Consider the following 25,420-nt stretch of genomic DNA (forward strand, 5'->3'; position numbering starts at 1 on the left):
AAGAGGGGAGAGAATCCATTGTCGACTGGTTTTATGAGACCAACAGAGAGACAGAGAGAAAGAGATGGGAAAAGAAGAAAAAAAAGGTAGTTTTGGCACCTCGAGCCACTGGAACCTTAACTATTTTGAGTTACGTAGCAGGACTGATATTTTTATGTATATTAATGTTAATAAATTTTAAAGAAGAATAGAATAGGAAATTCGTATTATTTTAGGGTTCGTTTGGGAATAAATTTTTAGTCTGACTTTTTGACTAATTTAGTCTGGCTATATTAGTTTTGTTTTAGGGATAACTTTTTGACTTTTTTTTTATAAGAAAAAAAATAAAATGATTATAGTTTGGATGTGATATTTTATCTTATTAATTTATTTAGCCTATTTTACCTTTATATATATATATATATTTTATTTTTTTTTTGGTCCCAACCTTTCCAAACCAACTTGACAAACCGCAGCTTGGCAACTCATAAGCAGATTATTTATTACTTTTATATAAATAACGTGGCAATGTTATGTTTAATGTTAGGAAATAACAATAAATAAGTTTACTCTTATTAAAATAAAATGACATTAAAGAATCACACCTTAAAAAAAATATTGTTTAAAAAATAAATAAATACATATCTAAACTATTCAACTCCGGTGATTCTATCTAGTGAAGTTTGTTTCCTTCACTTGTCTTAGTTCCCAAAAAAGAAAAATTATCGGTTAGTTTTGGGACATCACATGATCATGTCTCAGACCAATTACAAATCCTCATGTCCCTTCATATTACATAATCATTTAACATAAAATCATAAATTTCACTCTTTTTACCAGTCATAATGCATGTCGAGTACCACGTGGTGCTACTCCTAGACCAATCAATAACTTCTCCCCAAAAAAGATAATGGTCAATCCATCATTTGACCCTATTTTTAAATATTATGTTTTGTTTTTTTATTTATTTATTTATTTTTTTAGACAACTTTGTTGGTGGGCACAGATTAAGACCGTAAATTAATTGAGTTGTGTATAAGTTCAATCCTTTTTTTTTTTTTTTGAACAGAAGTTCAACTCATTTTGACACAGTAAAATCTTGACTTATCCCAATTCCTTATATGTATGTATATATAAACAAGTCCGAGTTGAATTTTAAAATTCGTTTAATAAACAAGTCAAACTCAAGATAGAATAAACACAATTTATAAAAATAAGATAAATATATTATTTATATATTAAATAATATAAAATATAGTATATGTATATATTTAATGTTGTGTATATTTAATGTATAATAATGTTTAATGAGCCAACTAAGCTTGATTATTGAGCCAATTTTATTTTTTTTTATTATCAAATTTCAAACCCAATTCAAACATGATTAGTATAAATGATTTTAGTCCAACTCGAACTTGAATTTCAAGTTTGATAAATTAACCAGCTAAACTCAATGGAGACCAATGTGATGTCGTTTCGTACTTGCTTAATGTTTAAAAATAGTTCAATCCATGTCCTAGACCATAGGTACCAAGATCGTAATACATTGCCAAGGATAGGGAATATCTTATTTTTTTAGACTCTATTTAGATCATAGATTTAGGAATTCAGAAAGAAAAATGAAAACGCGAGAGAAATGAAAAAAGTATTTAGCTTATATCTCATTCCTATTTCCCTCACCTTTCTTCTTTTTCTTTTCAAATTTCTATCCAAATTCAGAATCCAAACACAACCTTAGAGAGTTTGCATACCCTGAGCTGTTTGCATTCGTAAGTTGTTACAAATTCAGGGGGCAGAAGGAAGCCCAACTGCAGCATTTCGGAGGCTAAAACTACCATAAAGTTTGGCATGAATGTAATAAAAATGCACTGTACACAACGAAAAAGAAAAAAGAAAAGAATATATAAACCATAATGTGTGTTCCATCCCATCCCTGATTAAATTTCCAAAGGCCACAAACAGACAATACAACTGATTTTTGGAAGGCTTCTGGCAGCCTATACTCACCATCCAAGGACAAAATCAACGGTAAAAAAAAATGAAGTTCCTTTTAATGGAGGGCTAGAACCAATGGGACTCCAAAACTTTAAGCCTGTAAAATATGATATATGCTAGTAGTCAACTGATGCAGTGTTCTTCTCACCTCATTGGCGAAAATCCAATATAGCTCTTCAAATATTGACAATCCTTTTTTCAACAAGTATGTCCACGATCATAATAAACCAGCTTCAAAGAGGTTTCTCCTTCTCAAAGTCTCGTCTACCAGTTTGAACGTCTTCTTCACAAGCTTCTGATCAAGGGCATTGGTTCTGTAGATCTTAAAAACCCGGTCCACACGATCAGGGGCAGTACTCTGGAAATACAACTCCTCAAATTTCTTCTTCACAAATCTGAATACAAGGTTCCACAACATAGAAAGGAGAGTTCATGGCCCAATATAAATTATACATATAATGAATGAAAAGACTAATAATTCCATGCTCCAGATGTCAACAAATTCCTAGTTTAGAACCAAAACTTACCAAGGCAGGTTGAAGGCAAGTTTTGGCGAACAGAAATTGATTTTTGCTTCCAACCTTTACCCCCTAGTTCTTATGTCCAGCTTCATAACCCAACAAGTTTCGATTATATTGATCAGTTTCAATGAAAAAAATATATATCTATGGGGTTTTTAAAAATTTTGAACAAAAATGCAACTCCCAAACCCAAAAGTTGATAAATTCTTTTTTAGCAAGCTAGGGAGTTTAATATATAATTCTTTTTGGATTTATCAAAAAAAAAAAACATATATACATATGTATATAATTCTTTTTGGCTATTATCAGATACCCTTCTACCTATTTTCTTCTCTCCTGGGGAGGAGGGGGAGGGGGACTCATGCCCACTATTTCAGTCGCCAAAACTGCCCCAGATATCAGCCTTTTGGTAATCTTTCTGTTCTCAAAATGGATGACGAGGGAAAATATCAATTGCTTACTCATATGCATGCTCTATCTCTTCTTTCCCTGTCGAAACTGGCTGGTAATCTTTGAACCACTCGCATACATTCAGCGGCACCTGCACAAATAGCACATCAAAATCCTGGACATACTATAATTAGCCACCTATGAACAAATATTTCAGTCTTATTTGCTCTTACTTTTAAAACCTTCTTCTCAAATATATCGAATTTGTTTAGGAACAGCATGAAGGATGTTTTCTGCACAAAACAAATGAGCATTAGTAAAAGCAGTTTAAGCTGTCAAAAAACAATTCTCAGCAAAGTTACAATATTAATGTAAAAAAGAGCATGAGCTGTTAAAAAAACTTCACAATTGATAAAGCAAAGGGTTGTAGCATATCTTTAATTAGAAAGAAAAAAGCACCTCAAAACATGGTTGCTTAAGGACCCAATCAAAGAGTTCCTTGGTTTCCATCATCCGGTTCTTGCTTTCATCCTCAAAGAGTGTTTGATCATACCTGGAAACAATAGCGATTACTGTCAAGAACAACGTACCAACGTACCTGGAAACATCACATTTGAAGCTAGAATATCCTAAAGAAGATGCCAGCTACAAAACTTTATTTTCCACTCTCTCTCCATTTCCAGTATATTAGATAATTTTATTAATTTTCCTGCTTATGAATGTTTTGATAGCCAGTTTCAAATTCATAAGTAACAACCTACAAAAGATGTTAAAACTGGAAAAGACAAGAAAAGAAAAAACAAAAACTTACTCACTAATAGAAGCACAAAAAATCACAGCTGTGACCCCTTCAAACAGATGTATCCACTTCCTTCTCTCGTTTCTCTGACCTCCAACATCAAAGAGTCGATACACCTCACCGCTTTTTTTGTTCTCTCCAACTGGGCTGCAATTTATAACTAGTAAGTTGTAGGTCAAATTATCAGGAGAGCATGAACTGAATGTCTTTGCTATTTAGATGTATGTGGTGCTACTACTAACATAAAACACTACATGCTAGACTATGAAGCACGGACATTTCTAAAAGGGGGACATATCCGTATCATATCTGTATCAGATACCAATAGTCCTTGATACTTTTCATTAGTATCGGATACTTCTTAATTAACTTTGAAGTATCAAATACTCTAAGTCATGTATTATTTCTTTTACAAAATTAGAATTGTGGCATTGCTTGCATAACATTATAATGTAACTAATCGCAAGGATAAATACAATAATAATTTTTAATACTTCACTTTGCTCTTTGATAAGGACATGGTGAATTAAAAGTTAAAAGTAATAGAATTTGTCAATTTGATGTATCGTTATTATATCATGCATGTCTCCTATAACTACATAGAAAGTAAGGATTAACAAGAAAATATAACAATAAATTTTTTTTTAAAAATCAATAAAAAAGCAAGTAAACCTGCATACAATTTTTTGACTAGTAAGGGAAAAGCACATGAACAAGTTGTGGATATTAGACTTGATATTAAAATGAAATATTTGTAAAACCTATAAAATAATTAAAAAAAAGTAAACTAGGTACAATCTTACATTAATACCTGATTCTTCAATATTAGTATTTTGCATTATAAAATTACATTATGGTTCTTCAACATTCTTGAGTTTATGTGCAACTCGCTAATTTTTTAATTTTTTTTCCACAAATGTATCCTAGTTGTATCCATATCCTGTTTTTATAGGTTTTATCCATATTATATCATATCCCAAGCTGTGCTTCCTAGATGCTACAAGAAATATTTTGAACAGCTTCACAAGGACATCTTCATTAATTTGATTTTTCTAATTGACATTAAAATCAGGGCATTGAGATAGATGAGTGGCAAGATGTGTGAAAGAAGAAATGACTGCACTCATGAGAGGCTAGAGGCAAGCACCAACTGAAATGAAGTACGGAAAACAGGGCGCTCACTTGTACTTAAGGTGAATCATTACACCTGAAAGGAGTATGCTTCAAGCGGAATAGATGACTTGAAATAACCGAGACTAAGTGGTTTGGAAATTATTTTAGTGCATTTCATACTTGGTTGCAGAACCTAATAAGGACATGCTTTGCCATCTGGTTCAGTGTGTAAATAGTCTAATTGCAAGGAGACAAGATTCTCGTATCCTGTATAAGAAGTTTATAAACTTCTAGAGCACAAACAATTACTTTGTTTAGTTTGAATTTTTTAATTTTTTATTTTTCATGTTTTGTTGTCTCTAGTGAAACTCTTTCATAATTTAGTCAATTTTTATTTTTACTTTTTAGATACACCTAAAAAGTAAAATATTTGTGAAAAATCTACAAAATTCAGTAAATACAAAAAATGCGAAAATGTGCCAAATTTTTATATTTTTTTTTGTATTTGGTAATTTTTTTAGAAGGTTTTTTCACAAATATTTTACTTTTTAAGTAGATCTATATCAAGTGGATCTAAAAGGTATATATATATATAGGGCAAAATTCACTTTACCCCCTTGTGGTTTTACCTAGGAGCGCTTTACCCCCTATAGTTCAAAGATAGGCAAAGATCCCCCTTATGGTTTGAACTAAAGTGCAAAGCTAACTTTGTTAAAAGTAAGGGCAAAATTACCTAAATACCCCTATGGTATATTCTCTTTATCTCTTCGTTAATACATATAATTTCTTATCTTTACAACATATTCAATAAATAAGATTATAGTAACCTAAACACCATAATTTATTACCATAAAATTATCTTAATCTAATTTCTAACCCAATTTCTTATTTAATAACATTTTAAATTAAACATAAAGTTACCATAAATTAAACCATAAGATTAATCTAAACACCTTAATTTATTACTATAAAATTAAATCATAAAATTATCTTAATCTAATTTTTAATTTTTAATCTAATTTCTTATTTAAAAACATTTTTAAATAAACATATATATATATATATATATAACCAACTAAATCAAAAAATAAACTAAACACCCTAATTTATTACCATAAAATTACCTTATTTAATAACATTTTTAATTAAACATATAAATATATATATTTAACAAATTAAATCATAAATTATACTAAACACCCTAATTTATTACTATAAAATCCCCTTATTTAATAACATTTAACAAATTAAATCATAAATTAACCTAAATACCTTAATTAATTACCATAAAAGTAAAATATAAAATTACCTAAATCTAATTTTTAATTTTTAACATTTTAAATTAAACATTTACATATATATAAATATATGTATATATGTCAAATTAAACCCATAAATTAACCTAAATAGTCTAATTTATTACCATAAAATTACCATAATCTACTATTTATTTTTAATCCAATTTCTCATTTAATAAAATTTTAAATTAAATTCAATTATTGATAAAAGATAATGATTAGGGTTAAGATTTAGAGAATAAGATGAATATGATGGTATTATTGACATTTGATACATGATTTTTGCATTGCTCGCTCTCAATTTGGGAGAGTGTGGCACACCTTCCGTTATCTTTAACGGAATCCAAAACCATAAGGGAGTTCTCTACCTATATTTGAACCATAAGGGAGTAAAGTGCTCCAAGGCGAACCCATAAGGGAATAAAGTGAATTCTGCCCATATATATATGTATATATATTTCTTAAAATACAAAAAAAGTTCACTAAAGACAAAAAAATCAAAATCTGTTTTTGAATACTATTAACCAAACATAATGAATGATTCTATTGTTTGGAATGGCAAATTATACTAATAGTCCCTGTATATTGATCCTTGTGTCATTTGGGTCACTGTAATTTCAATACACTCAATTTTGATCCTAAATTTATTACTTTGTATCAATTTAGTCCAATTGAATACAATCGTTAGCATTTTTTAATAAAAAAGCATACATAAGTGGCATGTGTCACGATTTTAAGGGCAAAATTATAAGTTTTCTCAACTCAGTGAGTTAAACCTCAATCAATTCAGTGGTAATTTTCATCAAAAACACTAACAGTATTATCAATTGGATCAAATTGACACAAAATCTAAAATTAAGGGTCAAAATTGAGCCAATTGAAAGTGTAGGGACAAAAATGACACGAGGAAAAATGTTGGGACTGCCGGTGTAATTTGCCCTATTTGGAATAATAGGGTCATCCAAGCTAGCTCATTTCTGTAGTGACAACTGCATGGACTTGAGCATGTGAAGCAGGTTCAAAACCATATGCCAGGATTTAACTAACCCCCACCTATGTGAAGGAAAGTCTAACAAAGTGGTTTAGTACAAGAGAAACCAATAAATGTATTGTTATCTAGGAAGCACGGATACGGATACGGATACGGATACGGGATACGGATACGATACGGATACGGCGATACGACAAAATTTGAAAAACTAGGATACGGGTACGGCGGGGATACGTTCGTAAAAAATATTATTTTAACAATTTTTAGTAATGCAGTATGCATAACAATAAAACCTAAAGCAAAAGACAACTTGATAAAGAAGAAAGATTCCTATAAAACTAAGAGTCTTCAAGGTCAATAGCTTCAACTTGTTCCCCTTTCATCATTGAATATCACAAGACCTTAGCTAAAGCCAAAAAACCATCCTTAAATAAAAATTTCAGCAAATATACTTTTTTAAGTCATCAATGATAGCCTAGGAAGCACGGATACGAATATGGTGATATGGGGATGTGGATATGGCGATATGTCAAAATTTTAAAAAGTACGATACGGGTACAGCGGGGATACATTCATAATTTTTTTTTTATATAATTTTAATAATGTAATATGCATGAAAATAAAACTTAAAGTAAATTAATAAATAAGGAGAGGGATTCCTATTAACCTAAAAGTGCTCAAACATTCATAAAACATCCAAAACTAAAAGCAAAAGCAAATGCAAATGCAAATGCAAATTAAACATCATCCTTACAGGCCAACACCAAAAAAAGAATGAGAGCAGAGAGAAGAAACGTGAGAGAGTGAAAAAGCGAGAGAGAAGTGAGAGAGACAACAAGGATACATCAATTTGACAAATTCTATTACTTTAACTCTCACTATATTCCTCTTATCAAAGAACTAAACAAAATTTTATAAGTAATATATAACTTCGAGTATCCGATACTTCAAAATTAAGTATCCGATACTTCAAAATTAATAAAAAATTAATTAAGAAGTATCTGATACTTTTAAGAAGTATCCGATACGTATCCGCGAGTATCCGAGGAGATCGGTATCCGATAAGTATCCGATACGGATACGTCACCCTTTTTGAAGTATCCGTGCTTCATAGATTGTTATGATATTATTTATTCAAAAATAAAAAATAAAGTTAAAAAACAGCTACTGTTTTAATCAAAGTTTTACTGGACAGAAAAGAAGACCGAAAAGAAAAAAAGAGTTGGAATATTGAGACTAAAAACCGACAAGTTAGCACAAAGTCTAATGGAGGATAAGGCCCTAAACAGTGTTGAACCATTGAATGGCAACAGATGATTCATACAGCGCCAACCAAAATTAAGTAAATAAAAGGCTTTGTCAAATTTAGTTATGTACAATCCAGTGAAATTGAATTGGAGAGATCAAACCCTAGAGATTAATAAGATCAAGTAATTCTTCTCCAAATTGATGAAAATTATGCTAGAACTGATCAGAATAACATGATAACCACTACAGCAACTACCTCATCCAAGTTTCCCTTCTGGTAAGTATTTATCAACTCAGAATAATTCATTCAATTAAAAGATAAAGAACTGATCAGAATAACATGATAGCACCAAAACTGTAGTTAAACTGCAAACTTTGTTGGAAACAGTACTCACCTGAACTGGATTTCTACAACACCAGTTGTACGAACTCTGGCATTGAGAACATCATCCTGCATAACAAAAGACACTAAGAGGCTTGTGGAAAGAGTTATATTTCCACAAAGATAAAATAATTTTGGGGAACTATTGTAGATCTATGCTACATTAATCTATGAAATTATTGACCTTTACAAAGACCCAATATTGTGTCAATCTGAGCATGGTTAATAGAATCACGATCCAGGTCGTAGGATACTAGGATCATACAATTCTACTTTCATCAAACAATCCAGATTGTTTAAGGATTGGCTCTACAGCGGAACTGGTGTGGTATCATGTGCTGGATAACAGGATCGCATAAGATTGCTATCCCGCACAGTACCTTGACCGATTCTGCTTGTATGGTTTGTGTGTTAAATTTGAACACAAAAATGAGAATATGGAGAGTCAAGCCAGCAACAGGAAGCCAAGGACAAGCCATAAACCATTGGGCTACGAACTTCTTATGTTCTATGAAGTGTTTTTTTATTATAATTAAAGAATTCTAATGTTCTTTGTATAAAAGTTTCTCATTATTTATTTGCACAAATAAAACATTAAGACAAGCTTAATCTTTCTTTCTTTCTTTCTTAGTTTTCTTTTTTTTTCTTTTTCTTTATTTTTTTTTTTTGGGTAGGTGATTCGGACTTTGGAAGCTTTGAATTTGTTAAGGAAGTTCATGACACTAGTATTGTAATACTAATGAGAATGAAAATGCATTGGGCTCTGTTCAGTTGTCAGGAATTTTGTGTGAGAAAGTTGTTCCTAGGAAAAGTGGAGTAAAAGAAAAGGAAACTTGTTTTCTCGTGTGTTCATTTGTCAAGAAAATGAAAGCATATTGTTGAGATTCCTGCAAAATCTTGTATTTTTTGCAAGACATGTTTTGAGGAAAAACATATTCTAGTGGGAAAGTTGAAAATATGAGTCCGACAACTTTCTTGCTAAATGAAGATGAAAAAAGTTATCGGAAGTTCATTTTCCTGTACAATACTTTCTTTTCCAAACAACAGAACAGAGCCTGGAGGGATTTTAATGATTTTCCCATGGATGATCTAGGTAGTAGGAGGACATGATGATGAACACCACTTTGAAGAACACATTGAACTCAATAATAAAGAACTTGGCTTAGATGATTGAATGTACTTCATTATGTAATATGTAGTATGACATGGGTTGTAACACCCTAGGTGTTATTGCATGAGCAGCTTTGTTCCATGTTTTAGTTCTTTGAGTTGCATTAGCTTCTTTAATACTTGAAATGCTTCGAAATATGTTTTGGTAGGAACGAAATGAAGTTTTTCGGTTATGAAATCAAAAGAATTCTCTTTTTGAACATACAATGCTTATGCAGACTTTAAAATCCATAATCAAGGTGCTTAAATGAATTGGTCTGATTTACCCAATAACTTTATATACTTTGTGAAAATATAATCGAAATTAGTAATAATTAAGCAGGATTTATTAGGCTTAATCCTGATTAATTAACCCAAGTATAATTAGACCTAACCTAGACTAATTAGTGATAATTGAGATTAATTAAGCTAATCAAGGTAATTAGTGACATGAAGTAGGCACACACCTCACATTTGTGTATGCCACCTCCTCCTTACAATAGATATATATTAGCATATGTGAGCTATGTTACATGGACTCTTCTATTTCCCTCAATGTACCCGTGTCCACCAGATATGACAAGGGTAAGGATCCGACACCCGTATCCAATTTAGACACCTGAATCGTCCAACTGTTTACAATGTTTGCAGAACAAGAAACACACATTTGCTAGGGGGGGGGAAAAAACATTTATAGCCTTTAACATGAATAAAAGATAAAAATTACATATTTTTCCTAAATCCTATTTAATTTCAAATGCATTTCAACATAATTTACAATATCTTATCCAAAAATATTATATAATGTGTCCATAACGAGTCCCCATTCCCATATCCACTTTTTGATACATACCCTAATGTTAAAATCCACTTACTCTCCACCTACTTCACCCACTTAAACCTACTCCACTAAACCTAACCCACTACACCACTACCACCTCACCTACTCCACTAAACCTAACCCACTACACCACTACCACCTCCACTTCACCTACTCCTTACCTACTACACACTCACCCTCTTCTATATATAGGAATCATGAATCATTGTAATATATATCAATAAATCAATCAATATCAATCAATAATACAGTATTTTTAACATGGTATCAGAGCAGGTTTAGAACCTGATATTTTCGCTTCCCCGGCGGGCGGCAACCTCACCTTAGCTGCCCGCCGGACCTCAACCTAGTCCGCTAAGATTTTTCTTACACATACCTTGATCACTCTGCATGTGCCTCCTCCCCAGCTGCTGTCCAAGCACAAAACTCTTCTTCTTCTCTCTCTGGCCGCCTCTCGCAGCCGAAGCTTCCTCTTCCAATCCATCAATGGCGGAAGTCGATAGCTCAAAACCCTGTTGTTGCTGATGAAAGTAGTGGAGATACTAGTGCTGAGGCCACTTCTAATGCAGGGGAAAGTGTCGCTGAATCCACCCAAGCGGCTGCTGAGGAAAACCGTGAAACAGCTGAACAGGATGACTCGGGAGATAAAAGTTGAAGAGACACCAGAGATTAAGATTGAAACAGCACCTTGAACCTTATTTTATTTTATTTTTTTATCTACCTTTTTGACCATTACAACACACCACCAGCACATGTGTTCCCACTTTTGTCTCCACTTTCTTTTTCTTTTTTTATATTTATTTTAAATCCATTTTTTTGACAACAAAACCGCATCACCAGCTTTGCACACCAACCCAATTTCCATCTCACATTCCTTTTTTTAATATATATATATATCTTAAACTAATGCATCATCTTAAACTAATGCATCATCAAACCAAACCCATGTGCACCCACGTTCTTTTCCCTTTTCTTTTATTTAACTATATATATATATTTATTATAATATATTTTCACTACTCCTACTTTTATTTTATTTTATTTTATTTTATTTTATTTATTCTATCTTTCTTTTTCTATCCATTTTCCTTCTTATACAACTCGTGAGCATCATCCTATTTTCCGTAAAAAAAAAAAAAAAAAAAAAAGACGCAGGAAGATCTGCACACCAAACTCATTTTATTCATGTCACGGCTCACCCCGATCACCATGTTTCCACATACAAAAAAAAAAAAAAAAAAAAAAAAAAAAAAAAAAAACAAACAAACAAACAAAACAAAATACAAACAAACAACCACAGGTGGGATTTTTCTTCTCTACTCTGCCGCCGGTCTCTTCTTCTTGCCTCCGTCCTGGGTGGTCCTTGACGGTGTTGCCTCCGTGCTTCCTAGACTACCAAGCAAGTTGCCTCCCCCCTGCTCCTCCACTGCAGCATATGGCGGACCTCCAAATCGCCACATCACGGTGGCCTTCCGCTTTAGCTCCTTATTTTCTGCTTTCAGCACACTTATCTCTGCTCGCGCATCCTTATACATGCGTTGGAGCAGAGCCAGCTGGGAGGTTAACTGCTGCACCTCATTTGTCCTACTCTGCAGCCGGTTCGACAAGTTTGTGACCGCCGTCATGCTTTCCACGCATGCCTTCAAAGTATACTGGTTGGCCTCCACATCTGACTGCACTGCCATTCTTTGCTCCACCGACCGCATCGGAAAGTTCAACGGAGCAAACTCCGGGACGCTTGGTTGAGTTTCCAGTGCCACCGCACCAGTTCTCTCTCTCGTTGACTCGTTGAGGTCGGGAAAGAGGGTGAGCAGCCCGCGGGAAGACGATGAAGCCATTTTCTAGGCACCAGAGTGTTACACAGTATCTCTCTCAGAATTCTCTCTCAGAAAACAGAGTGTTACAGAGTTTCTCTCTCAGCAACGGAAGAATTTTTCAGAGGTTTCTCTCAGTTTTTCTGTCTCAGCTTCTGCCTCAGCCTCAGCCTCCGTCTTGGTTAAATAGCCGAGGCAGCCACGCGTATCGCGCGCCACTTGACGCCAGACGACAAACGGGCGCGCCAGCCAAGGCACTCACGTGCCTCGCCATCATATCTGGCACGCCTTTTTATGGATTGGGCACGCCTTTTGATGGCACGCCTTTTGAAAGATTGGGCACACCTTTTGAGGGTGCGACTTTTTAAGGGTCCGACAAGACTCTGTAAACTGTCCCGACACTGATTCCGGTTAGCTCCTTCAGGGGTCCGACAAGACTCTGTAAACTGTCCCGACATTGATTCCGGTTAGCTCCTTCAAGGGTCCGACAAGACTCAGTAAACTGTCCCGACATTGATTCCGGTTCGCTCCTTCAAAGGGTCCGACAAGACTGTGTAAACTGTCCCGACATTGATTCCGGTTAGTTTCTACAAGGGTCCAGCAAGACTCCGTAAACTGTCACAACAACTGTCACAACAGTGTCTGTTACAACGGTCCGACATGACCCCGTAAACTGTCTTCTACATCGGTCCGACATGACCCCATAAACTGTCTTCTACATTGGTCTGACACGACCACACAGTGTCTGCTACAACGGTCCGACATGACCCCATAAACTGTCTTCTATATCGGTCTGACACCGCCATCCAGTGTCCTCTACACCGTTATGACACCACCATACAGTGTCCTCTACATGGTTATGACACCCCCATACAGTGTCCTCTACAACGTTATGACACCACCATCCAGTGTCTTCACCAATGGTCTGACACGACCATACAGTGTCTCTTATCCTCTTTTATTTTTATGTATTTTCTTGTTTTGTTACTCTCTCCAAACTCAAGTTGGTTAGTTCCTATCCCCCTTGAGTTTGCGGGGGGCTGTTAAAATCCACCTACTCTCCACCTACTTCACCCACTTAAACCTACTCCACTAAACCTAACCCACTACACCACTACCACCTCACCTACTCCACTAAACCTAACCCACTACACCACTACCACCTCCACTTCACCTACTCCTTACCTACTACACACTCACCCTCTTCTATATATAGGAATCATGAATCATTGTAATATATATCAATAAATCAATCAATATCAATCAATAATACAGTATTTTTAACACCTAATATCCTAAGATTAAAGTTTATGAAGGTCTGACATTTGGATACACACCCGTGCCCGATACGCGTACCTGAGTCTGAGTCCATGCAACATAGTATGTGAGACAAGTATCTCCTCTTAAAAATAAATCAAAGAAAAAATAAGAAAAGCGCAAAAGAAACTTGTTAGAAAAGAGAGGAAGAGAAGAGGCAAAAGAAGAAGAAAATAGGAAAAAGCTCAAATTTTTAACCTCGGGTGATTTCTTACTTGGTTTTCAAGAACTTCAAGTGAGTAATGTCTCTTCAAAGTTAGTCCTGAACTACTATTTTGAATACTTTAAGCTTTATTGTTCTAAATTCACTTTTCAAGAAATTGAAATTTTTTGTTTTCCGTATTTTTTCTTTTCACTAAATTTTTTTTAATATTTAAGAAACTTTTTTTAATTTTTAGATGGGAAGTGATTGAGACCCCCTCCAATCACCACCCCCCACACACACGTGGTGGATGGTGATTGGAGGAGAAGGAAAAAAATAAAAAAATAAAAGAAAAACTGGCCAATCAGAGAGAGGGGGGTCAAGGGGGTGGGGGGGGGAAAGGGGGTCCGAATCATTTTTCTTTTTCGATACACCTAACATAAATACACTTAAAAAGTATAATATTTGTGAAAAAAATCTTTAAAAAATTTACTAAATACCAAAAATACAAAATATTTATATACAGATTCAGCACATTTTTTGTATTCTTGTGTATTTATTAATTTTTTAAAATATTGTTTTACAAATATTTTACTTTTTAGATACATCTAAGTAAGGTGCATCTAAAATGTAAAATAATTGCTTAAAATTTTAAAAATATTAACTAAAAACAAAAAAACACACAAAAAAAAAATTTCAATTTCCATAATTGAATCTAGAAAATTGAAACCAAACACAATGATTTGAATTGTTTGACAACAACGGGTATTCTATGCTTATGCTTGGAATAAATATATACATGGCATCATCGGGTGGTCCCAGCTACTACGGGACAGAAAAGATACTAGTAGCAACTGCTTGAGATCTCCATTGCCACATACATGAGGGTTTGTCTAACAGGGAGTCGACCCTAGTTATTCCATTTGTTAGAACCGTCGGATGTACATTATTGTGATTAATTATGACCATTAAACATTGATGGTGAAGATGCATGGTCAAATAATTAATGGATTTATGTATCAGATGTGCTAACCATTGGATATATAAAGGCAGCATCAAGCTCAGCAGTGTAACCAAGTGAAGAGTTGTGGATTTTTCTTATCAATATTATTTTCTATATTTAATTTAAGAGATAGACAAGTTGTAATAGTATTTTTGTGGTGGAACTTTGGACTCATGCACTAGTACATGATTGGTCTGAGTCAATACAACTATCAATTGGATTGTTATATCTTGGGGGAGGCAAAGAGGCCCTTTTTCCGCCATGAATGGCTTGAATCTCCTTAAAGAGAGTGAGATTACCACACCTCAATCTGCACTTGTGTGTATCCATTTATTTGGAGATGTGATGTATCCACTGTTATTCTAGTGATAGTGGATCTTGTGTAGACAGAAGATTTAATATAGTGGAAAAGTAGCGATCCATGGACGTAGGCACAATTTGTCAAACTTAGTGTCTTCTCATGGTGATTATTTTTGCCCAATATTTATTTTGACTTCATTATTTATTTATATTTTGGTTATTACACCAACAATTTCAAGGAGATTCAAAGACGGAGTCAAAACATGAGAAGCCCAAAAAAAAAATGGAGGAAAAAATAGAAGTTTCTAGTAGGTGACAGACTATTCACCACACAAGATTAAAAAATAGAGATTTCTACATAGCCCTACCAGTGCAGCAAGAAGATAGATCTTGATCACATCCTCCTACGAGGAGGAAGCTATAAGGCCAATCTTAATCCATACTACAGGGTGGTATCCATCATTGAGATATAAATTCAATTTTTCTACTAATCTCATTTACCCAATATTATAATTATTATTTTATGTGTCCATTGAAGCCATAAAAATTGAGAAATATTTGTGGTAGACCTCATGGTAGGGAAAACCCAAGATAAATGAAAAAAAAAAAAAAAAAAAAAAAAAAAACATTAAAACCCTTTATAATTATTCTATGGCAAGAGTGGGCATAGTGCTCGATTTTGCATATATCTAAAACATAAGTCTGTCATTAAGGTTAACATACTTAGAAGCCTTTATGGCTATGATTACAAACAATTGGTATAATATGTGGAAGGGTGATGAGTAGATTTTGGTGCTTATAGGCACATTTGCCATAATAAAAACTGGCTCTAAATTTTCATTCGTGTAAGTTGAAAATATTATACTTCGTGACTTGTGGCTGGGAGTAGTGGTGTTAAATTGAGATATATCCTTGGATGTGTACTACTATTCAAAAATCTACCTTGCTCTGTCCTAGATAAATATTTTGAGGTTGAATTTCTATTCAACAAAAAAGAAATTCTGCTTCAAATAGAATTGTGGGTAATAAATATGTAAGAGATGGAATGTGGCCATATCTAATTTTTGAATCAGATGTTGTAAGAAAAAATTCTTTTAAAATTTAAAAATAGTGTCTGAAAAGAAAACAAATACTTTTAAATTTAAAACTACTCCAACAAAACAAAAAATATTTTTGAATTCTAATCCATAATTGTATAGCCTAGTGGGTAATCGGTTTAATTCATTTGGATTCCTTATGACTTTCGAATTTGTGGTTTTCGGAATTTGGAATTGTGGGTTATTCGGTATTTGGTTAAAATATTTGATTATTTGCTTAAATATTGTATGGGATCCAATGACTCGCGGGTTGTTGGAATTAAAATGCTATACGATTTTTGAATTAGTGAGCATTTTCAAGTTTTATGGTGATAGATTTGGTTACACAAACTATTTTATTTGATCTGACATTTGTTATGAAGAAACGTACTTTGCAGGTTTACATGAAAAGCCATATTGTAATTAATGCCTACCCATGGAGGCATAGAATTTTTATTTGGCTAGAAAAGGTTAAAAAATTACGGTTTATTTTTAAAAGGTTATCTTGAATACTTAATTTTTTAGTGATGCCAAGTTCAAATATCATGTCAGGTGATTTCTCTACCATTGATTTTAACGTGTGTTGGGGCTTCTTTCTTTTTTCTATTGATGATAGTTTTTGCAACAATTGAGAGGTGAATTGGTTGAGAGATTTTTGGTAAAATCAAATGCAATTTGGAGAAAAAACCAATTTCACACGTGATTATTGTGAAAAGCACCACATAGGGATATCTATTTTCTCCCATCCCAGCATCCCTTGCCCCACGCAGCACGACTTTTGCCCACCTCATTAGGTGGGGACGGATTTTGCTTCCCCTCCATTAATATTTACTAAATATATTTATATGTATATAATATATATCATTTAATTTTTTTTTAATATGATAAAATTAAAACCCAAAATACTATACATAATATATTATATCATCTATAATTTTTGTTAGCATTTTTTTCAATAATCATGGATTTGTTCACAAAGGGCTTCATTGTTCGAGCATACGTGGCAAACTCAAGGTCCCTGATCTTCCCATTCGTTTGCGGGAGGGTATTTAGTGATGCAGTGATCTTTCACTATGTTAGTCAGTGTAACTATTAGTCCAACTATCACGATTAGTTACACTAATCCTATTAGCTAAAGAATTTAGAGAATGAGCTGCTTATATAAAATCATGCCCTGCATTTGTTAATTGTGGTCAATAAACTGATTTACTTTCTATTCAATATTTTCTCTCTCTAGATCTTCATTTCTGTTATGCTTTTAGTTCAATATGCACAACAACTATTTATGAGGATACCCAACCGATGGACCAGAGATCTTGTAACTCGATTCAATGGGAAGAAGAATTATATGGTGGTCGTAAAAATGCACTATATCTATTTATTGTGTCTATCCCCATGATGTGAGTTCATTTATCCTATAATGCTTGGAGAGTTGAGTTTTTAAACTCCTAACGAAAATTGTAGCTTTTTATGAGTGGGGTGTTAGTATCACAAGAGCACCCTTTGCAGATTTCAAGTATGTGAAAGTGAAAGTAGGGCCGATTTCTATGAGAATTGGGCATATTTCTCAAAAACACTTGCACACATGAAAAGCGGGATCAGTACAAGGCCTTAACATGCTAGTCATTAAAGCTCATGTCAACACCTAAATTATTATGTGTGTAGTGATACTTTATTTTTCCTAATCAGTCATAGTTCAAGTCTGAGACCACTACTGACTTTGGAGTAAAGATCACTATTTCACTAGTAACGGTTTTTTTTTTTTTTTTTGGAACTAACTAGTAAAGGTTCAATGCACACCTTCATGAATCATGATGCATAGGCCCTGTTTGGGAATAGCTTTTTTGTCTAAAATAGCCACACAAAAAAAAAAGCTAAAATAGCCAATAAGATCTTACACATCAATCAATCACTTTTTCTCTCACAACTATCTATTCAACTATAAAAAAATCCACAAGTCATCCCAAACACAACTTTCTTTCATCACATAAAATAGCCAAGTTACCAAACAAGGCCATAATATCGCTCTGTCCCTGTTAATCTCTCTGTGTATTAATATTAAAATGCGCGGGGTAACACTAATTTAATACATTTTAATATTAATATTAAAATATCATATTCAGACTAATTGGATCATGGATAGTGCTAGTTGAGTTATGTATGATGGCATTAGACGGCCAGAATTATTTCTAGCAACAGGAAGAAGCTAATGCAGTAGATTAAAGGCTTTCATTATGACATTTATTTAGGTGGGTAATAAATGGATTATGGTAAATTGAAAAGGTGAGAAACTGCAGAAACTTCAAGGTGAAGGAGATGAACGGAAGGCTCAAGTTCAGTTACTATGGAATGAATGTTGATTAGTTTACGACCATTACACATTGCTGGTGAAGATACTAGGTCAAATAATTAATGGATTTATGTATCAGATGTTCTAACCATTGGATATATAAAGGTAGCTTCAAGCTCAGCAGTGTAACCAAGTGAAGAGCAGTGCATTTGTCTTATCAATATTATTTTTTGCATTTTATTTAACAGAGAGATTTTTAGACAAGTTGTAAGAGTCTTTTTGTGGTGGAACTTTGGACTCACCCACTTTTGCAAGGTTGGTTAGAGTCAATATGACCATCAATCGGACTGTTGTATCCTGAGAGAGATAGGCCAATATGAGATGTTTTGTTGCACCAGTGAGAGGGTTTGCCAGCTGTGAAATGGCTTGAATCTCCTTAAAGAGAACCATATTACTGTGCCTCAGTTTGCACTTGTGTGTGTCCATTTATTTGGACATGTGATGTAGCCTCTATCATTCTAGTGATATTGGATATTATGTAAACACAAGATTTAATATAGTGGATGAGAGAAATGATCCATAGACGTAGGCAAATTTTGCCAAACCACTAAAATTTTGGTGTCTTTACACGGTGATGATTCTTGCCCAATATTTATTTTTGACTCCATTATTTATTTTTTTATTTTTTTTGTTATAACACCAACATAAAACATTGTTCATTTCTAATGCATTGGCAATTTGGTACTTAATATTATTGACTTCTGAGTAATTTTTGTTGAGGAATATATAATATTTCTTCAGTCAATAAAGATGTACAGTGTGGAAGTAGCATTATGTTACATTTATCCCTTTTTTTCTTTTGCTAATTGAAATGATTTTTTAATATACATCATCACTACTCGTGATTTTTCACTGTTTTATCAAAAGTATAATTTGACCATTCCAAATCCCATCCATAAGGCCCTCGCACCGATCCTACGTACAATCACAATTTGTTTATCAAATTTCTATACATCATCATTACTCATGCTTTTTCCACTTTGTGTTTTATCAAAAGTATAATTTGACCATTTCTAATCCCATCCACAAGGCCACCGTCACATTAACCCTACTCTCTCTCTCTCTCTCTCTCTCTCTCTCTAGTTATTAAAGCTAACAAAGGATATAAAAAGAAAGGAAGATATCATGAACTTAAACATCAGATACCTTTGTTGGAACGTAGTTTACATCAGACAATCTTTGCAAATTTTCCATGAAATAATGTGCACAGTCTGGAACTTGGAGTTCGTTACCACGAGAGTAGGTTTCCTACATGTAATAAATACAACTAGAAATTGGAGGATGCATCATCTATAGGAGTCAAAATTCTTGAAGCAAAAACAGCAGTTAAAAAATAAATCACCAAAAAACTGAATTCAATCAACAGGAATATATAGGACCAATGGAGAAGTAGTCAACCAAGCCATTCACATGAAGCAGAACATACCTGAATGGCAGCATCTTTCCAAAGAGCTTCCATCTCCTGTGCAAGCTCTTTTGTCAGGCATGGATAATCCAACCTACCTCCAATTTCAGATAGTTTCTCTCCAATCCCCTGACACAGAATGAAATATTCATTACAAACCAAAAAGTGAATCGTCTGTTGACTTTAGCCAATGTGAAAAGAATAGTTTTACAATAATCACTGGTTTTTTTTTTTTTTTTTTTTTTTGGGGGGGGGGGGGGGGAGAGAAATGTTCGCCTCCAAAGTGGATCCTATGTTAAAACAAACAAGATGGGAAGAACAAAAAAAGTTTAAATGTAATCAATTAGACAACAAAATGAAGAAATCAAACCTCATTTTCAATAGATACAACATACTTCGAGGAATCAGTTTCATTTTGAGCAAATTCCTTTGACCCATCATACAATATCTGTCCAAGCATGTTGAATCCTCATCAAATACAGTCATTACAATCTCAATTCCATTCTAATAATGAATGGATCACAACTCATGTCATGACAAAGAATAAGAATCTTCTTAAGCAACTCAGCTGAGACTATCACTTTTGGATTTTGTTAAAAGGGAAATAACCAACACACCCTTTCAAGTATTGCGTACTTTTATTGTCTGATACACATTGGCATGAATGACTGAGATGTAGCTCTTTAACTCTGCCTCGTCAAATCCAGTTTGAAACAATAATTTTATCTGCACAACAATCATGCACTCTATCCATAAATATGGTTTCTTTAAATGAAATAAAAAAAAAAATTTAAAAAAATAAGTAAAACTTAATGTTTCAGAAAACAGACTAATTTCAAGTCTTGCCTGCTTAAAAATCGTCGACTTCCCCGACTCTCCAGCACCTTAGCAACCAAAGAGTTATTGAAAGCAATATGAGAGCAACCCAAATGAGGATGGAGCATGGTGTTTTAAAAATGATAAAGACATGTAAGCATGTAAAAAAAAGAAAGAGAAGAGAAGCTAGGGACAAGAATTGCACATCAACGTATTGGCATAAAATAACTAAACCAAAATTGTTAGTCTTTGTTGTGCAAACAAGAAAAGTGGCACGTGAGAACACCGCTTCAATTTAGAAGCTGGTCACTTTAAGCCTACAAAAAGACAACAATTAGATCTGCATCCCATCAAACCCACAACCCCCCACCCACACAATGCAAGAAAAAGTTGATAAACGACGGAAGATATAAAGCACTAAACAACAAAGTAAAGGATGATAATCACCCATGATAAGTCCGCATTGAAATCGTACTAACACTTCCACAAAGGAGCCATGCACATCTTGTAGACATGGAACACGGATACTTCTTAGACACTCCCAGACATCCATGACACTTCATGCATGTGTTCGTTATCTAAAAATCAATTTCATAATTTGGACACTTCAACAATACTTCTAAGATGTTCGGTCAACAGTTGACAGGAGCAGTGTCCATTGTCCACCCTTGAAAATAGGACAAATACAACCAAAGTATCTAACCTTTCTAATTATTGGGGAAAAAATAGGGTTTGACTTTGCACATTGATGACACCCAATCATGAAAGAGATTTCATAGAGAGAGAGAGAGAGAGAGAGTCCTAGATTGGGATACAAGAGCTCTCAAGCTCTAAAATATTCAATATCAAAATATCATAAAGTGAATACTATAGGGGCCTACCACCTATTTATAGGATAAAAAACTCAATTAACTCTAACTAACTCTTATGGTACTAAAATACAACAACCATACTAATTCTAACTACATCACATATGGCCAACATAATTCCTACATGCATCAATCAAATTTTATTATAGGAAGGGATGTAATCCTGAAGGAAACAATATACATTTAGCTTATAATATATAAACATATCTACATATTTTTGTTTCCTTCATTTTCCCTCATCCTACTTTCTAAAATATGCCATGTCAATGTCTCCATGTGGTCTCATGTTCATGTTCAACGCATGCATCTCTGATACCTACATCAGCATTCAGCAACTACCCACAGAACCCCATTCTTGACTAATTGAGGCATCAAAGGAAATCTATTTTTGGCAAGCCCGTAAACTAGCACTATAAACAACTATTAACTTTCTATTGCCTCTATCTCTCAGTCAGGAGAAAAAAAAGAAGCCTTACACTGTATTTGGTTGAGGTATCCCTTCCCCTTTCCAAATCCCTCCCCAAATCCTCCAACCAAACATAGCGTTAATAGCACATAAAAATGACAGCCCCAACGCATAAAAGACACGTTTTTCATAAGCATTTCACCGACCAAGGAATGTGATGAGGCAGGGCAATTCATGTCTTAAATACCATTATAAAATATATATATATATAAAAAATAAAAATAAAAAAATAAAAAAGTGGAAAACAGTCTCCAGAAGAATTGTTAATTGATCAAATAGTCAAGATAGAGACAAAAAATAAAGGATCAAATTACAAAACTAAAAAAAAGGAGAAAATTCAACTGCCATTCAAAAATTGACCATGCCTTTCTTAATGAATGCAGAAGTTTAATAAGAATCAGGCAATGTTGTAGCTAAATGGTAATCCATAATCTACACATTAATGAGGACAACAAAACAGATTAATAGGAACTCACTCCTAAACCAATATATTTCCACTTAATAAAAATAAACATAAACATAAACGAGAAAAAATATCTATAAAAAAAAAAAAAATTACAAAAGTGGAATATAATAATAATGATAATAATAAGAAAATGGTATGAGTTTTAAGTGTACCAAGCAATAGAAGTTTCTGAATATGGTTCTCAGCCTTTGTTTCTCGCTCAATCCGCCTTTCTATTTCTTCAGTCTGAAAATAAATGAGAAAATTGAGAAGCAGATGAACGATCCGATACAGAAAATTAGCAAAAGTTAAATTCCAAAAACACAAAACAAACACAGATTTTATATGTTAAATTTTTATTTTTATTTTTATTTTTGGGTACCTGAGCATTTTCTTCAGTATCAGCTTGATTGTAATGATTGTGTCTACTACAGAGTAAGCCCATAGCTCCTATTACTGTACTCTACGCTTGTGAAGAAGAAGAAGAAGAAGAAGAAGAAGAAGAAGAAGGATCTGTCATTTGAGAGATAATTGAGAATCTTGAATAGAGTGATAGCTTGCTTTCTGTATTTATCTGCGCATTGAAATTTTTTGCAATTCCATCGCAACCTGCAAAAGAGTCAACCAGTAGATAGGAATGTTGATCGAGAGCTCCCTCAAAAGAAGAGGGGCAACGAGGCCTTAGGGCAGATCTGGGTTCAGTTTCTCGGCCGGGTTGCCTGTGTGGGTATGGGTTCACTTCTTTTAAAGGAAGATGGGCGGGCTCTACTTTTATTCGGGTTGGGCCCTAGCTAAAAGGGTGAGTTGGGCCCTTTTTTTCATTTTTTTTTTTTTGTGATAATTATAAAAAATCAGCATTTGAACGTTCTAACAAAATAAACTCTGATTTTTAATTTTATCAATTTAAATTTTAATATTTTGATTTGTTTTCTAGCTAAGCCATTCATCTATTTTTATTAAGTAAAACCGACAAAAAAAACAGTGTGTTTAGTTTGAATTTTCTGGATTAAGTTTTTTAAAAGATGAGTTTTTTGTTTTTCGTGTTTTTTTTGTTTTTAGTGAATATTTTTAAATTTTTGAACATTTTTTTAGTTTTTTAGATGTACCTTACTTAGATGTATCTAAAAAATAAAAAATTTGTGAAAAAATATTTTAAAAAGTTAATAAATACATAAAAATACAAAAAATGTATTGAATTCTCGTATTTTTTTTGTATTTTTGGTATTTAGTGAATTTTTAAAAGGTTTTTTTTCACAAATTTTTTACTTTTTAAGTATATTTATGTTAGGTATATCTAAAAATTAAAAAAATTGCTTAAACTATTAAAAAAATTCATAAAAAATAAAAAAACACAAAAAATAAGAAAGTAGAATTTTCTGAAAACTGTTTTCAGAAAAACGAAACCAAACAAGCTTTAGTTATTAAACTCAATGTGAATGTATATAAAATGTCTAAAATTTCATTTTTCATTGATTTTAATGACTAAAATATTAATTTTTCTATCAATTTCACTTAATAAAAATAAACAAATAGTTTAGATTAAAAACAAATCAAAAATGTTTAAATTATTAAAATTAAAAATTAAAATTTTATTTTGTTACCAGAGTTAAACTCGAGTTTTTTTTTAGGGGGATTGGGGGGCCAAAAATTAGGGGATGTAGCAAGGTCCCCCCCTCCCTTTTCTTTTTTTTGTCTAGGTTATGGGTTGTAGAGATTGGATTAAGTTAGGTTGAATGTACAGATGGGTCGAGTTTTGGTTTGTTTATTGGTTGGGTAAGATCAAAACAGGTGAATGCGCTCGTTAAATTTCGTGTTCTCTCATGATGGTCTGTTCACGAGCTGTAGGTGTAACGCGACCACAATGAAAGGGAATTGGTCAACGAGCACTAACGATTGAAGATGGAGGTGATTGGTTGGAGAAGATGTGAGTGTCGGGTCACAACATTGGTCAATGACGATACAAGGATTGGTTCGTAGAGGCACTAACGTTGCAACAGCTATATACGAAGGTTGGAGTGGGTATTAGTTACAACATACAGTAGGCCTTCACAGTGCAATGGCAGAGATTCTTCGAACAATCAAAGTATGGATCTAATATCACTTTAATATGGAACAGAGTAGGGAATGAAAGAGGATTACACACAAGCGATCACAACTTAGTTCTTACAATATATAAATAATATAAATTAAACCCAATATGTATCTATAACCTATATAAAAAGTGCAGAAATTGCATTCTAACGCATCCTAACGCTGATGTTCATGGTCTGTTCTCAGAGCTTCTCATCCATGAGTGAAAAATGTTCTTGAAGCAACTATGGGATCCCTTTTTCCGATAGCTAGGGGCCCGGCCACTCCTTCAACGTCTCAGGTGAACAAGGTGCAATGCGAGATAGAGATGAATGGTCTATACTAGTATATCTGATGAAAATTCACTAATCATACAAAAGTGCTATATATATATATATATATATCAAATATGAGATATGGAGTCACCACCTAATCTTTTGGGAAGACTAGGAAACTCTTACTCGTACCCGAAGGCTATGATCATTCATCACCAAAGTGTCTCAGCTCGAGAGTCTAGGTATGAAGAGGAAATGTCATTTCTATAGCATCCCTACTCACCCAATCAAATATCAACCTCTACTAATTCTTAATATGAGATTCATTATGTAATGCCCCAAATTATTTAACATATGATAATCAAA

General features: G+C 33.5%; 1 protein-coding gene across 2 annotated transcripts; it reads right to left on the reverse strand.

Moving 5' to 3' along the window:
• Nucleotides 1-1,753: 1,753 nt before the first annotated feature.
• Nucleotides 1,754-23,430, reverse strand: LOC114296826 (G protein alpha subunit 1). 2 transcript variants are annotated; one of them, XM_028241167.2, is made up of 13 exons: nt 23,092-23,430; nt 22,883-22,955; nt 20,960-20,997; nt 20,750-20,839; nt 20,484-20,561; nt 20,135-20,242; nt 19,855-19,956; nt 8,730-8,785; nt 3,697-3,831; nt 3,345-3,438; nt 3,119-3,178; nt 2,957-3,036; nt 1,754-2,369 (listed from the first exon to the last, which is right to left on the reverse strand). In XM_028241167.2, the coding sequence occupies exons 1-13, from the start codon at nt 23,152-23,154 to the stop codon at nt 2,192-2,194; spliced, it is 1,155 nt and encodes a 384-aa protein (XP_028096968.2). In that variant the 5' UTR covers nt 23,155-23,430; the 3' UTR covers nt 1,754-2,191. The 2 variants fall into 2 exon arrangements, with proteins under 2 accessions (XP_028096968.2, XP_082748299.1); XM_082892173.1 differs by lacking the exon at nt 19,855-19,956 and having other exon boundaries at nt 23,092-23,426.
• Between the last annotated feature and the right edge of the window lie 1,990 nt (nt 23,431-25,420).

This window comes from Camellia sinensis, chromosome 10 (assembly GCF_055761805.1).
Source record: "Camellia sinensis isolate YWXY chromosome 10, ASM5576180v1, whole genome shotgun sequence".
Lineage (NCBI taxonomy): Eukaryota > Viridiplantae > Streptophyta > Magnoliopsida > Ericales > Theaceae > Camellia > Camellia sinensis.

Bases quoted from the DNA above. Each gene is read 5' to 3' on its own strand.
- LOC114296826 (XM_028241167.2), bottom strand. From the start codon at position 23,154: ATGGGCTTACTCTGTAGTAGACACAATCATTACAATCAAGCTGATACT. The intron at 22,956-23,091 runs GTACCCAAAAAT...ATTTATTTTCAG, and splicing joins ATACTGAAGAAAATGCTCAG to ACTGAAGAAATAGAAAGGCG. The intron at 20,840-20,959 runs GCAAGACTTGAA...ATTGTTGTGCAG, and splicing joins AGTCGACGATTTTTAAGCAG to ATAAAATTATTGTTTCAAAC.